Below are 14,500 nucleotides of genomic sequence, written 5' to 3'. Positions count from 1 at the left end.
ATCAGCCGCCACTGCTGCGCCAATCACCTCGTCGAATGAGTCCACTTCTCAACCATCAAATACGGATTCATCATCCTCATCAAATGAAGTCACGGAGTCAACGGCTGACTCCTCCACAACTGATTCAACTCTTGAATCGAGTGTTGAATCTACAGCCGAACCATCTACTGAAGCTTCTGCTGAACCATCTACTGAATCATCTGCTGAACCATCTGCAGAGTCGTCTGCCGAAGTATCATCCGAACCATCTATTGAGTCATCCACAGTAAGTGAACCTACACTGGAATCATCTATTGAAACTTCTTTACCAACTGAATCAGTTACCCCAGGTGAGCCATTCGTTATATCTGTGTTATTCAATGGTGAGGTGACCACCTTTGAATCAAATAGTACCCATATCAAATTGTTTGATGGTTCTGAAGTACAGTTTACAATTGTTGATGGTTTACTTCAAGTCGGTGATTCTGGTTTTGTACACGTTGGTGCTGTTGGAGAATTGATTGTTGGAGATATTGACAGCGCCACAGGCGGATGGGGACTTGAAAACAACAGAGTTACATTAACTCCGTTGTCTTCTGCCAGGTTGGCGAAACGTGAAAATGAAGTTCAATTCTACGCTTGTCCTGCGGAGGTTGGTTATGATGTACGTGTAGCTGATGGTGAAGGATGTACTGCAATTGATGCAGTTGCTGGACCATTGAGTTCACCAGAAAGCTCAACTACTGGTGAGCCAAGTGCCACTTCATCGGCTTTCGAAAGTGGTGAAGCTACCAGCTCATCAGATGTTACTGAAACAGGTGCATCTCAAGAATCTTACCCTCTCAGTTCAACTGTTACTTCTGAGGTCGCAACAACTGACGAAGAAGGAAATGCTTCTACATTAACCACAACCATAATTGTTACTAAAGTAAGTGAATATTGCGCTCAAGAATCTGCCAGCTCCGTCCAAAGTGAAGCCCACTCATCTCAAACAAGTGCTGCTGCTGTTCAATCTACATGCATCGAAAAACAGCAAAGTGTTGTAACTGTTATTGTATCATGTGAATCGGCTATTTCATCTTTGAACTCAGTCAAATTGAGTGCCCAACAAGTCACCAAGACGGAAATTGTTTACAGTTGTGAAAGTGAAATCAGTTCCCTTAGTTCGGTTGAGCATGAAGCACAAAAGACATTGGAAGCAATTGTATCTGAGTATGAATCAGCTGTATCTGTCCAAAAATCTGCTGCTGAACAACAAAAGTCTGCAGCACAAGTTCAATTGAGTGAAGCTGAGTTACAACACTCGTCTGAAGCAGTAGCACATGCACAATCTGCCGCTGCAGAGGCGTACACTGCCGCTGTTGAAGCATCGCAAGCCGTATCTGTGGCATCTATTGCTAAAGAAACTGTTGCTGCTGTTGCCAAAACTGCACCTGGTGTTGAAGAGACTGGAGAAGCTACTCAACAAGGCGAAGCTGGTGAACAAGGTGGAGCTGCTCAAGAAGGGGAAGCTACCCAAACGGTCGTTGTATCCTCGAGTGCTTCGACTGATCATCAAAATGGGGATGAAGCTACGAAAGCAGGTGCTTTGAATTCATCAGAATCAGAAGGTAGTAACGGAACTCAATCTGTTGCAGCTGCTAATGCAGGAGTCAAGTCCTATGGCTTATCGATGCGCTTTATGAGTACTATTGTTGCCTTCGCTGCCCTTTTGATGTAATGAAATAAATGAAATGCTCGAAATTGTGCTCAATCTATGGTGGCTTGAAACTTCAATTTGAACATTGTATTACTTTCGGTCAAAGACTGAATTTTTATGAGACAAATCTGTTCTCGAAACATTCGGTTGCTATTTTATGCTTTTCATTAGCAACATAACATCTTGTGAATTCTTTTTATAAAATTTCGGTTATTCTATTTGTATTATCATTTCGATTTATATAGATACATCATTCTGTGTACTAATTTTGCCTTTCAGTAAATTGAATAGCGCGTCTTGCTCCAAAATTTTTATCAAATCTCTACAAAAAACTCCCAATGTTCTGTTAATGGTAAACTCATATAGGAAAAACATTGACTGGAAAAGAATCATACGAGTAACAAGTCGCTAGTGGTATATCAGATGAGACGATAATTTTTACCACTAAAAGATTCACTAATATCCGTTTGCTCGCTTTATACTTACCTGTCATACTTTATCCCATTAAAGAATCATATGCTAAAATTAATGACATCATTCGTAGCTAGACCGATTGGTCTCTGAAGCATCCATTTCCTTTTTTCAATAGTTGCCAAGGTTGGTCTATGTTGCGAAGTTTACAAAGTTAGCCGCAAGAGTGTGTCACATAAACCACCAAATGGTCAAAATCATATTGTGATTATGGCATTGTAACAATAAAAGGTAGTTCAAATACTCTGCAGTTGTCAATTGATTCGCGTTTTAACACTAGTAGTACTCTCTCCAACCAATTAAAGCTACAGACTCCTAAACCCAAAATTTAAATTTTATAAACCAGGAAATTTTGAAAGATTTAGGCCAAGCATATGAAAGTTTAAACGCTAAGAAAAAAGAAAACTTTTACATCCACAAATCGTCGTCAATTTCATTGAGCTTGGTGGTCATTACCGTTGTATTTGTTATTCTTTTAGTTTATTGAATTTAATATTGCTTGCAGTTCGGACTCAAAATTTTTGCTTCCGAACTTTTTTGTTGTCTTTTTGTTATTATTTTTGTTTGTTATCATCGATTTTGACAGTTAGGGTTTTTTATCATCTGAGAACAATAAGCCCAATTAGTTGGGTCTGTTGTCGTTTTGATACGTATTATGTATATTTTTATTTTTAAGTTTTGTTGTACAGTAATCAATGGGTGAATTTGGTTGAGAATAAGAGGTGTAGAGACTTTGTATGTACAGTATTATGAGTCAGAATGCGACTTTGTATAATTTAGTGAAGCATATATTCAATTGGGATAGATAATTAGTTGATCATCCAAATATTTGGTAATTACAAAAAGGAAAAGTTAATTTCATTGAAAGAAACTGTGGTCGATTTTTGGTATCACGTTTGGTCTAGACTTTAAAGTCTAAATTTAGTTGCTCTCTTTTGTACCATTTTCAATCCGTTGACACAAAAATATAGAAAGATCATGTTCCACTAAGAAACAGTGTGAATTATCCCAAAAGAGATAAAGTGCAACATGTCAAAGCAAAAGCAAAACCAATTCTTTTACCACGTGGCTTTGTTCATTGGTATTTGGAATTATAAAAGTGCCCTTTTTATCAAGGAGCAAAAGTGTTGAAAAATTAGGAGGGACAACTTTGTCGATGAGGCTGATGAAGTTTTGTTCTCTTGTTTTCTATCTTTCTCTTTTCTTGTTGTCAATAATCTATAAATAGAACTTAAGGAATGCAATCAAAGTGTCATTATCTAACTTAAAGTACAACAGGTAATACTATTCTTTTTGGACCATTACAGAATTGATTGGATGAATTTAGCAAACACGTTGGGCAAAATTTTTGCTAAATTATTTTAAATCTGTGGCGTTAACTGCAGAATTTTCAAAAGAGGAGTAGATTTATGTGTGCAACCTCAAATCCTTCGACTCTTACTGGAGTGTAAGCATTTCTAACGCCCTAGTCCCTTTTGATAATCTTTGGCTGTCACAATAGAAAAACCTGTGTGTGTATGTGTCTTTTATCAATGACCAAAAAAAAGCATGACTCACAAATTACGACATTAAAATTTTGGCCAAGTGTACACTACTCTTACTTTTTTGTTTATTGTTTTTGTGTTATCATTCCCAAAAATAAACTCCAGCAAACAACACGCGTACCACATTTTATTTACACGTCCCATTTCTACTATAGAAAGAGCCATTCACTATAGATAGTTAGCGCAGTATAACTGACAGCAAGTAATCGAGCTGACTTTGTTGTTTACTGAAAGACCAACCCTTGGTAAATGCTGGTACTCCCCCGCTTGGTATGAAAACCATAATACCATTTTCGTGTATTCAATCAATAGCGTGGGGGTGATATATTGTACTCGTAATTCTTCTGCGGGGACCAACATACAACTCATCGTATTATTGTAGAGATAGATAGTAGACGAACTCAAATATAATCACTTAGAATTATCATAGTGAAACAACCCGACATTGACGATAGAGGATACTTTTGCACACTAAAGATATTATACAGCAGATTGTTCCTTGTTAGCTTAAGTTGCAATTAATTACAGAAACAGTCGAAATATAGACTAATCATGTTAAAGAGCTAGACACATACTCTGGCTTGAATACAGGTTCTCTAAGTCAAACACCCCCTTCTTCGTTTTTAATTAGTTGGTGTGTGATTCAAATACTAAAATAGTATTTTCAGTACAACGTAGTGTATAGTGTGCATTGAGTGCTCAAAAAAAGGAACAACAAAAAGAAAAAAAAAATTTACATGCATGAAAAGTCAAACTCATACACACAGAGAGAGAGATAAACAGGTACCACAGATATCTATAACACATCCATACTTATCAGCCATAAGGGATATATTCATATACATATATTCGACTAACCGCCACCCATAAGCAACCATCTATTTGCAATACGATATCCGTGGCTTGAAGACGCAGTTGTTTCTCCCTTACTGGTCTTTATCACACATCCCATAGAGCAACGCCCACATTTCACCAGCATTTACCATTTTCCACAACTGACAAACAATACAACCTTTATATACGCTCCTTCTTGTTTTAGTGTGATTCAAGATTAACCCAATGAGTCATTCTCAATCTCCAAACAACAGAGGGTCCATTTTTGGTTGGGCAAAAAGTTTAAAGCGTTCAAACTTGTTATCCAACGAGTCCGTGAATGAAATCAGCGACAATGACTCTATTTCAAAATCCCCTACAAAAGCGAGTTACACTTCTCCTCATCAACAGCACAGCCCGTTAAATATACCAAATGCTAATGCTCACAACACACAAAGCTCAGACTCCCAAAACTCATTCTACCAGCAACAACTGAGCCACCATAATCATGGGGGGAACTTTTTTGGAACTTCACCTACAGGATCTAGTCATCATTCAGATTTTTTGCGTCCATTGCTCAACCACAAGCTGAGATCAACAAATAATGTGTCAAGAGTAAGGTCAAACTCGTTAAATCAATCAGAAAGCAGTATACGTCAGCATCGAGACTCTTTCATGCAAACCAATGCACTCGTTGATGAAAACTCAAAGTATTTTGGTGTCCCTTTGCAGCAGGCTTTGGATGAATCATCGGCGAAAATATCCATTCTTACTGGAGACCAATCCGATGGCTTGCAATATGGTCAAATCCCCATAGTTGTTGCCAAATGCGGCGTTTATTTGAAGAAAAATGGACTCACTGTAGAAGGCATATTTAGAGTTGGTGGCTCTTCTAAGAGGATTAAAGATTTGCAGGTTATTTTCAACACACCACCATCTTTTGGTAAACAGCTAAATTGGGACGGATATACTGTACATGATGCTGCGTCTATTTTAAGAAGATATTTGAATGCACTTCCAGAACCACTCATTCCTTTAAACATGTACGATGATTTTAGAGAGCCATTGAGAAACAGAAGAAGAATAATCAGCTACATGCAGTACAAAGCAGAAAATCCCTCAAAGAGTCTTAAACAAGCTAGTGTTGAGGATGTATCGAGCACATCACAAATGTTGACGGAAGCCAATGTTGAAAAGTTTAATGACAATGGTGTATCAGATTTTAGGAGGCGTAATGATTCAAATGTTTCGTCACATCCGACAAGTTCTATTCAACCCCCAACCGAACAGCTGCGACACGTAGAGCAGCAACTGCAACTGCAATTTCTGCTGCTGCTGCCGCAACAACCGCAACAATTGCAACAACGACAACCTACTGAAGAAGAAATTGAGCTCAAGAATAAGAAAAAGTCCAAGAACTACAAGAAGCTTACACGTGATGTCCATGCGGCAATTGACGAATACAAACACTTGGTTAATGACTTACCACTTGCTTCAAAACAGTTGTTATTCTATGTATTGGACTTGTTGGCAATGGTACGAAATCATCTGAAAGAGAATTTGATGAGTTCGAGAAATTTAGCTGCCATTTTTCAACCGCTGATCCTTTCACATCCTAATCACGATCTTGACCCTGATGAGTATGCTCTTTCCCAACTCGTGGTGGAATTCTTGATCCACTACGCTTACAAGCTTTTGCCAACACATACTTCCAAGTCTGTATCCATAAATACCAACGAGGATGTGGTTCCTACTGAACCTCCACAAGCATTGCAAAGTGCAGTCACTTCCACAAGCACAACCCCATTGGAGAGTGCAACCTCGCTATCAAAAAATGATCTACTGCTGAAGGAGCCAATAGTCCTGGCGCAACCCGCACCTCCACCATTCAATCGTCGACATTCCAAAAGTTTGAGCTCTGCCGGAAACCATGAGGATTTGGTGGTAGGATATCAACATAACGTAACTGGCTCAATCCCATTTGAATCAGACGTGGATTATATCTCAGATGAAAATGACATAGGCTCAGATGTAGAAGAGTCATATTTCAACCAGTCTAGGTTAGCAAATGCTGGCAGTCCCATGAGGATAAATTTCGATAACGAAAGGCCCAACGCAGAGCCAGAAGTCCCCAAAAATGGAACTAGCGAAGAGCCTGTTATAATTGTAACTACACCAAGTTCGGGGCCTACAACTGCTAAGTAGGTTCTATGTAAATGTATACTTTTGTATTTGTAATTGTTTTTGTGTGCAAATTTTGCTTTCTCTCTTTTTGTCCAGCAAAAACATCGAAATTTTTTTGTTGAAGATAGAGCCATTTGTATACAGCAAGAATCATGTCAGAAGTAGAAGATAACAGCCCTGGCGGGTTGAAGGAAGAGATTGATGATTTGTTTGGGGACGAGGGGGAGGAACCACAACAAAACGAGGCATATTTGAAGAGTGAAACTGAAGATGCTCCATCGGGACGCATTGACTTTGATCAGTCAAGTGATGGGGAAGACTACGATGACGCAGATTCAGAAAAGAATATCCTAGAACTATCGCTACCTCGACATGCTGTAACAGCGTTGACAGAAGGGACACAAATTTTGAAAACGCCAATGCATTTGAACATCGACCCACATCCATTTGACCCGACTACATTTAAAGAAGAAGTAGAGAATAATGCCCTTGAAAGGGTGCAAAAGGGGTTGACTTCCAAGCAGATATACAATGAGCAATTGGCGGAAAAATTGATCAATGCTTCCACTATTAGATGGAGATATCACAATTCCGGAAACGATGAAATAGTGAAGCAGTCGAATGCACATTTCGTCCAGTGGGATGATGGAACTGTCAGTTTAAAGATTGGTAACGAAATGTTTGATGTCAAGAGTTTGCCAACTACTGACAACTATTTGGTGAAGTCGTACAAGACTGCTGAAATCTTGCAAACTGACAGTCTCATTGAAAAGACGATTAATTTGTTGCCAGCATCAAATGACTCAATACATAAGAGGCTAACCCAGGTGATGAAGAATATACACTTTAAGGATAAGATCTTAAACACAACGACGGAAGACGATCCATTGAAGAAGCAAAGAATTGCTGATGAAAATGAGAGGAAAAAGATGAAGATGAAGAGGCAACTAGAGAGTAGGAGGAGATTGGAGGAGGAAAAATTTGAAAGAGGTGACAGTCCTGCATCGGGATTCAAAGAGAGTTCGTATGCTAGATTTGCAAGAACATATGGTGACGAAGAAGAGAATGCGGGTGAGGAATATGATGAGGAAGATGATTTTGTAGCTGGAGATGAAGAAGAGCTTGAGAGATATGATGATGATGAGGAGGAGGAGGAGGAAGGGGAAGGGGAAGGAGAAGGAGAAGAGGAAGAGGAAGAATTTGAAAAAGGTGCCGAAAGATTACGTAAGTTGAAAGAGGAAGGTCAAGCTAAATACAGGGATTTGGCGGAAGAGGAGACTAGAAAAAGAAGAAGGATTATAGAAAGTGATGAAGATGAATAGTATTTGTATAAATTCTCTCGTGATAAAATTTAAATTCGCGTTTTGGAAAAAACGTTCGTCAATTATTTGTGGAGTAAAGACCCCAAATGTTGAAGCCGACAAGATTGTTACTACTAGGTGCACCTGGTTCAGGAAAGGGTACCATTTCGAAAAGGCTCTTGAAGAAATTTCCCCAATTGCAGTACATCTCCTCCGGTGATGTGTTGAGATATCAGATAGCCAGTGGGACAACGATTGGAATTAAAGCCGAAAAATATTTGAAAAATGGGGCATTGGTACCAGACCCAGTGATGGTACGATTGATTACAGATCAGTTACAAACTCATAATTGGTTGAACAGTGAAGCAAGTTGGTTGTTGGATGGTTTTCCACGTACAAGTAATCAAGCCGACCAATTGAACGACGTGTTGGATAAGTATGACTCAAACTTAAATTTGGTTGTTGAGTTGGACGTTGATCAGAAGGTTATATTGCATAGGATAGAGTCAAGATACGTTCACCTATCAAGTGGAAGGATTTATAATTTGGATTACAATCCACCCAAAGTGCCTTTCAAAGATGACGTAACTGGGGAACCTCTTACGAAGAGAGAAGATGATAACGCCGAGATATTCCAAAAGAGGTTGGACAAGTACAATGAAAAGATTGGTGCACTACGTGAGTTTTATCAGGAACAAGGGGTATGGAGGGTTGTTTCCGGTAACACCAGTGACATTATCTACCCTCAAGTTGAAAAGTTAGTAAATGTATAGTGAGCGCTACCGCGTACATAGATGCGAATAGAGCAAAACTGTAAAAATACTTACAATGAGCAACCCTTTCTTTAATGAAGTTCTACATCGATGATCTACCTGTATTGTTTCCTTACCCAAGGATCTATCCCGAGCAATATGCTTATATGAGTGATATCAAGAAAACGCTCGATGTTGGAGGAAACTGTATACTAGAGATGCCTTCGGGAACAGGCAAAACTATTTCATTATTGTCGTTGACAGTGGCGTATCAAATGCACTATCCAGAACACAGAAAGATTGTATACTGCTCGCGTACTATGTCAGAGATTGAAAAGGCTTTGATTGAGTTGCACAAGTTGATGGAGTTTAGAGCAAGCGAGTTGGGATACGTTGAGGATTTCAGGGGGTTGGGATTGACCAGTAGAAAGAACTTATGTTTGAACCCGTTGATATCGAGGGAGAAGAAGGGTAATGTGGTGGATGAAATGTGTCGACGTGTGACAAATGGACAGTTGAAGGAAAAGATTGAAAAGGGTGTTGTCACAGAAGAAGACCAAGTGAGGGATCCAGCAAAGTATAGTCTATGCTCCTACCATGAAAAATTGTACGATTTGGATCCCCATGAGTTAGTCCCACTGGGTGTTTACTCATTTGACGCGTTGATCAGGTACTGTAAAGAGATGGGAACGTGTCCGTATTTCACTGTTCGTAGAATGATTCCATTCTGCAACATTATTATTTATTCATACCATTATTTATTGGATCCTAAAATTGCTGATCGAGTATCGCGAGAATTGTCAAAGGATAGTATAATTATATTTGATGAGGCACATAATATCGATAACGTTTGTATTGAGTCGTTATCGTTGGACTTGACTGAGGATGTGTTGAAGCGAGCCACGCGAGGGGCAAACAAATTGGCAGAGGCAGTTGAAGATATGAAGGCAAAAGATAGTGAAAAATTACAAAACGAATATGAACAGTTGGTAGATGGGTTGCGTCAAGCTGAGGTTGAAAGAGAGCAGGAAATGTTTATGTCGAATCCAATTCTACCGCAAGATTTATTAGACGAAGCAATTCCAGGTAACATCAGAAAGGGCGAGCATTTCATTGCATTTTTAAAGAGATTTATTGAATATTTAAAGACAAGGATGAAGGTTTTGCATGTTATTAGTGAAACGCCAACCAGTTTCTTACAGCATTTGAAGGAGTTGACTTATATTGATAAAAAACCATTGAAGTTTTGTTCAGAAAGATTGTCTTTGTTGGTGAAAACGTTGGAGCTTACGGAGATTGAGGACTTTAATGCTTTGAAGGATATTGCTACTTTCGCCACTTTGGTGTCTACGTATGACACTGGATTTCAGTTGATTTTGGAACCATTCGAAACGGAGGGAAGTACGGTGCCTAATCCTATGCTACATTTTACTTGTCTTGATGCTTCTATCGCTATAAAGCCGGTATTTGAAAGGTTTTCTTCAGTGATTATCACGTCCGGTACTATCTCTCCCTTGGATATGTATCCGAAAATGTTGAATTTTCAAACTGTTATACAAGAGTCGTACGCAATGACTTTGGCTAGGAGGTCTTTCTTGCCAATGATTGTGACCAAAGGCTCTGACCAAGTATCCATATCTTCAAGATTTGAAATCAGAAATGATCCCTCGGTTGTGAGAAACTACGGTTCTCTTTTGATAGAGTTTGCCAAAATTACCCCTGACGGTATGGTGGTGTTCTTTCCATCATATCTATATATGGAGTCGATTATTTCCATGTGGCAGACAATGGGTGTCTTAGACGAGGTGTGGAAGCATAAGCTTATCTTGGTCGAAACTCCTGATGCTCAGGAAACCTCGTTGGCATTGGAAACGTATAGAAAAGCTTGTTCAAACGGGAGGGGAGCAGTTTTATTGTCCGTTGCGCGTGGAAAGGTTTCTGAAGGAATTGATTTTGATCATCATTATGGAAGAACAGTATTGATGATTGGTATCCCCTTCCAATATACGGAATCAAGGATATTAAAGGCCAGGTTGGAATTTATGAGAGATCATTTTCAAATCAAAGAGAATGATTTCCTCTCTTTCGATGCAATGCGACACGCTGCTCAATGCTTGGGAAGAGTTTTGCGAGGCAAAGACGATTATGGTATTATGGTGTTGGCTGATAGACGATTTGCAAGAAAGAAAGCGCAGTTGCCGAAATGGATTGCTCAGGCATTGAATGATTCAGATACTAATTTGTCTACAGACATGGCATTGGCCACCGCTAAGAAGTTTTTGCGGAGTTTAGCTCAACCAACTAATCCAAAGGATCAAGAAGGGGTATCGGTGTGGGACATTGATCAGCTTGAAGCATATCAGAAGCAGTACAACCAAGGTCGCATCAAAGAAGAAGTTGAAGAGAATGGTAAGGTTGAAGAAGTGGGTGATGAGTTTATAGATATTGATGATGAGGATATAGATTTATTATAGTTTTTAATTTGCAAATTTTTTATAGCGCGAAGAACAGTAATGCCGTTGGTGTTGGAGATTACAGGCACCAATTTAAAAGCAGGTGTGGCGGACTCTACTCGTCCAGAAGTTCTTCCAGTGAAGTATCATCACTATAAACATTTGCATCGTTTTCCACCTAATTATCACCTCAATGGCCATTCGATAACCCAAGAACAAAAAAATGAAATTGTCAAGAATCTATCACCCAAGTTTCAACAAGAGGTAAAAGAGTATGAGAAGTACTTGGGTCATTTTCTACCCTTGATGAATGAAGCCTTTCCTGTGCATTTTATTCGAAAACTTGTCCATCAGATACTATTTCAGTACCTGTTGATCGATGACTCGATGTTTGTTGTGGACCACAATTATTCTGAAAACTTTAAAAGTGTGATACGTGACACTTTGAAGGGGTTAAGAGTACAAGAGATATTTTTCCTACCGTGTTCAGTGTTGGCTTCCATAGGTGCAAATGAGAGAGATGTCTTGGTAATTTACTTTACAATGGAGTGTGTGAAAATGTACGTTGTAAGTGATTTAAGAGAAATTACCATCAGAGAGGACTCAAGAGTAAACTTGCTAAACAAAGGCGATCACCATGATATTATTCAGGAATTGATTGATGAAGTGATTGAGAAATCACCAATCGATTTAAGGAGAAAACTACGAGAAAGAATTGTAGTATTGAGTGACGATAGTAATGAGTATATTCAATTTGACTTGACCCCTGAAAAGCAACAATTTCAATCTCGACAAAGTGTGGGTTGTTGGATAGCCTGTGCTTTGTACGCACAGACCATGGACTAGGTGTTATAAATATTGTCAAAGATTTGATCCAAGTTGGCATCTCCGATTATAGACTCCTCCACATCCATATCCTCCTCCCGGTGAACAAACTTTGACCAACAATCTTTGGGTGACCACCACGACTTCTTCTCGTCAACTGTATCAAATTCGTATTCGATAATGTTATACAAGGCGATTTCATCTTGATCCTTAGCTCCTTGTGAATCCAAGGGAAACGATTTCGGTGTTTGAGCAATGGGAATATTTTTTAAGTTGAGGTCACTAAATTTGTTCAATGGTCTTGACATATGGGGCTGAACTGGGACATGAACTACCGGATAATTTGTCTCATCAAGAAGAGTGGGGAAATAGAGTTCCTCATCTTCAAGAATCGGTGAAGTTTCGTAAAACTCATCAGCACTGGAAACACTGCCGGGTTTGTTAGAAAGATCAAGTTTCGTAGTTTGCTGCTCCTCAATATGTGTTTGTCTTGCATTGATTGTGGATTCAATACGATTGGGCTGATATGTATTGGAGTTGACTTTTGTGAATGGAAATTGAACATCGGTCGATTTTAAAGTGTCATTTTGATGCCTCTCTTCCACCTCTTCTCTATTCTGATCATATAGTACCACACTCTGATCATCCAGGTATATATTCTCTTTGAATGACATTTTGATTGTTGAAGAAAAAGTGTTGCAAAATATTGTTACTGTTTATTAAAATTATTTAGCTAACGAAGTTATAGTCAAGGTTTGCATTTGACCCAACAATTCATCAATCTTACCATCCAATACACCATTAGCGTATTCATCTCTAGAGTTTGGATCCAAGTACTGTTGGATCTGAGCCAATCTTGAATAGCCCTCGGTACAGAACCGCAATTGAATCTTTACCAAACTTTCAAACGATGGATCATAAAAGGGGACTCGAAGTGCAATCAATTGAGGTAACTCATTCTTTAGTTGTTCATTCAAGTCTTCATATATCTCCTTTGCTATTGCCAATTCTTTCTCGACCCTGGGCAACTTGGCTGCATCTTTTGCTGGTTTATCAATAAGCCTTCGCACCTTTGACTTGCATTGTTCGTAATCGGTCTTTTTATGGGCACGTTTCTTGATGGCTTCATCAATCTCCGCAAAGTAATGCGCAAATTTGGTAATTGGGTCCAAAACAGTTTCTCTAAATGGACCATCCAATTGCTTTACTGTCTCCTCATCAAAATCTTGAACACTTTGTTGGTAGTATGTTCCGATTGTAGAATATGCGGATCCTCCTTGCTTTGACTCCTCGTAAAGGTTGGATACAATTTCGGCAATGACTACTTGCGATCTCGTGACTGCTCTGATGTTGTCTAAATAACTTTTTGCTGCTTTTTGTAAACTCTCACCAGCCGATTTCAATGTTTTGTATCTTCGCTCCTCGACATCAAAGTCCTTATCCATTACTTTATCTACACTCTTGACTGTGACAGAGGCACCAGCCCTGTTGATTGCCTTTTTGAATCCTCCCCAAGACATTGTTGTGAATTGTGGTGTCGGTGGTGTCGGTGGCAGTGGTGATAATTCATGACCAATTTTATCAACGAAAAAAATGCAGGCTTTTTGAGCTTAAAATTACGGCAACTATACACAAACCATGAGCCAAGATAAGAGAAATGATGACACAACACAGGCTGATCCGGTAACTACGAATAATGACTCTAGAAAAGAGAAGATTGAGCAAATTGAAAAGTACAAACAAGAGTCCACCTTGCTTATTCATAATATAAAACAGCTACAGCAATTGAACAACAAACTAAACAACGACCTAGTGTACATCCAGGACTATGTTAGCAAACTAATCAAGCAGTGAATGTATAGCATTGTATACATTTTACTCAATCAAGTACATCCAAAACCACCACCAGACTTCTTTCACGTAGGGCGTTTCCACAACTGAACCAAAAAATTGGGCTATCCATTGATTGTGCTATAACTGAAACGAGGTGTGCGTTTGACAACCAATCAGAAAGATTGTACCGGTGTGGAGACTGTCTATTAGAATGGCAGACATTGGACTTCTTCAATCCAGAAAAAGTTTACGTTTTCGACGAGTACTGTGTGAGCGAGTTCATTGAAAGTAAATTGAAGATTTGCTATAGAATAGAGTTTTGTAACTGACTTTTCTGAACTGCGTGACTTGAAATGCAACCTACGTTCTAGTAATACGGTGAAGTTTCTTGTCAATTTGGATTTGTTCCAATTTCGCTTATAGGCTCTCGATTTAGCTCAGACTAAATTCATGTTTCACAAAGAAGATAACATCGTAGTTCTTTTTTTATAGATGACGTTCTTTGTTCATATTCAAGGGGAAGTGTATTTGGAACTGTTTTATAGTGCAGGAGTGTTGAGTCTATTTAGTTGCAATATCAGTGGCGCTTTTGCTGAATGTTCAAACCTAAAGAAATCATCAAATGGGCATTTGAATGATGAAGAGG

General features: G+C 39.0%; 9 protein-coding genes across 9 annotated transcripts; 7 read left to right on the top strand and 2 right to left on the bottom strand. All coding sequences in view use genetic code 12, as the record gives it.

The window, feature by feature from the left end:
• Window positions 1–1,699, top strand: CORT_0H00180 (Csa1 protein; the record flags this gene model as incomplete). Its single annotated transcript, XM_003871212.2, has 1 exon — window positions 1–1,699. A coding segment is annotated over one exon (1,699 nt), but the record flags the coding sequence as incomplete, so codon positions are not given.
• A 3,053-nt stretch (window positions 1,700–4,752) lies between these two features.
• On the top strand, window positions 4,753–6,711 carry CORT_0H00170 (Sac7 GTPase activating protein (GAP) for RHO1; the record flags this gene model as incomplete). Its single annotated transcript, XM_003871211.1, has 1 exon — window positions 4,753–6,711. One exon carries the CDS (start codon window positions 4,753–4,755, stop codon window positions 6,709–6,711), a length of 1,959 nt encoding a protein of 652 aa, XP_003871260.1.
• Window positions 6,712–6,842: 131 nt separating this feature from the next.
• On the top strand, window positions 6,843–8,012 carry CORT_0H00160 (hypothetical protein; the record flags this gene model as incomplete). The annotated part of the gene is made up of 1 exon (XM_003871210.1): window positions 6,843–8,012. The coding sequence occupies one exon, from the start codon at window positions 6,843–6,845 to the stop codon at window positions 8,010–8,012; it is 1,170 nt and encodes a 389-aa protein (XP_003871259.1).
• An 86-nt stretch (window positions 8,013–8,098) lies between these two features.
• On the top strand, window positions 8,099–8,764 carry CORT_0H00150 (Adk2 protein; the record flags this gene model as incomplete). The annotated part of the gene is made up of 1 exon (XM_003871209.1): window positions 8,099–8,764. The coding sequence occupies one exon, from the start codon at window positions 8,099–8,101 to the stop codon at window positions 8,762–8,764; it is 666 nt and encodes a 221-aa protein (XP_003871258.1).
• Window positions 8,765–8,838: 74 nt separating this feature from the next.
• CORT_0H00140 (Rad3 protein) lies at window positions 8,839–11,217 on the top strand (the record flags this gene model as incomplete). The annotated part of the gene is made up of 1 exon (XM_003871208.1): window positions 8,839–11,217. The coding sequence occupies one exon, from the start codon at window positions 8,839–8,841 to the stop codon at window positions 11,215–11,217; it is 2,379 nt and encodes a 792-aa protein (XP_003871257.1).
• A 39-nt stretch (window positions 11,218–11,256) lies between these two features.
• Window positions 11,257–12,042, top strand: CORT_0H00130 (hypothetical protein; the record flags this gene model as incomplete). Its single annotated transcript, XM_003871207.1, has 1 exon — window positions 11,257–12,042. The coding sequence occupies one exon, from the start codon at window positions 11,257–11,259 to the stop codon at window positions 12,040–12,042; it is 786 nt and encodes a 261-aa protein (XP_003871256.1).
• CORT_0H00120 (hypothetical protein) lies at window positions 12,039–12,695 on the bottom strand (the record flags this gene model as incomplete). Its single annotated transcript, XM_003871206.1, has 1 exon — window positions 12,039–12,695. The coding sequence occupies one exon, from the start codon at window positions 12,693–12,695 to the stop codon at window positions 12,039–12,041; it is 657 nt and encodes a 218-aa protein (XP_003871255.1).
• A 51-nt stretch (window positions 12,696–12,746) lies between these two features.
• Window positions 12,747–13,541, bottom strand: CORT_0H00110 (Rvs161 protein; the record flags this gene model as incomplete). The annotated part of the gene is made up of 1 exon (XM_003871205.1): window positions 12,747–13,541. The coding sequence occupies one exon, from the start codon at window positions 13,539–13,541 to the stop codon at window positions 12,747–12,749; it is 795 nt and encodes a 264-aa protein (XP_003871254.1).
• Window positions 13,542–13,659: 118 nt separating this feature from the next.
• CORT_0H00100 (hypothetical protein) lies at window positions 13,660–13,875 on the top strand (the record flags this gene model as incomplete). Its single annotated transcript, XM_003871204.1, has 1 exon — window positions 13,660–13,875. The coding sequence occupies one exon, from the start codon at window positions 13,660–13,662 to the stop codon at window positions 13,873–13,875; it is 216 nt and encodes a 71-aa protein (XP_003871253.1).
• Between the last annotated feature and the right edge of the window lie 625 nt (window positions 13,876–14,500).

The sequence above is a fragment of the Candida orthopsilosis genome (assembly GCF_000315875.1).
Source record: "Candida orthopsilosis Co 90-125, chromosome 8 draft sequence".
In the NCBI taxonomy this organism is placed as follows: domain Eukaryota; kingdom Fungi; phylum Ascomycota; class Pichiomycetes; order Serinales; family Debaryomycetaceae; genus Lodderomyces; species Lodderomyces orthopsilosis.
This window is presented reverse-complemented; position numbering and strand designations above follow the sequence as displayed.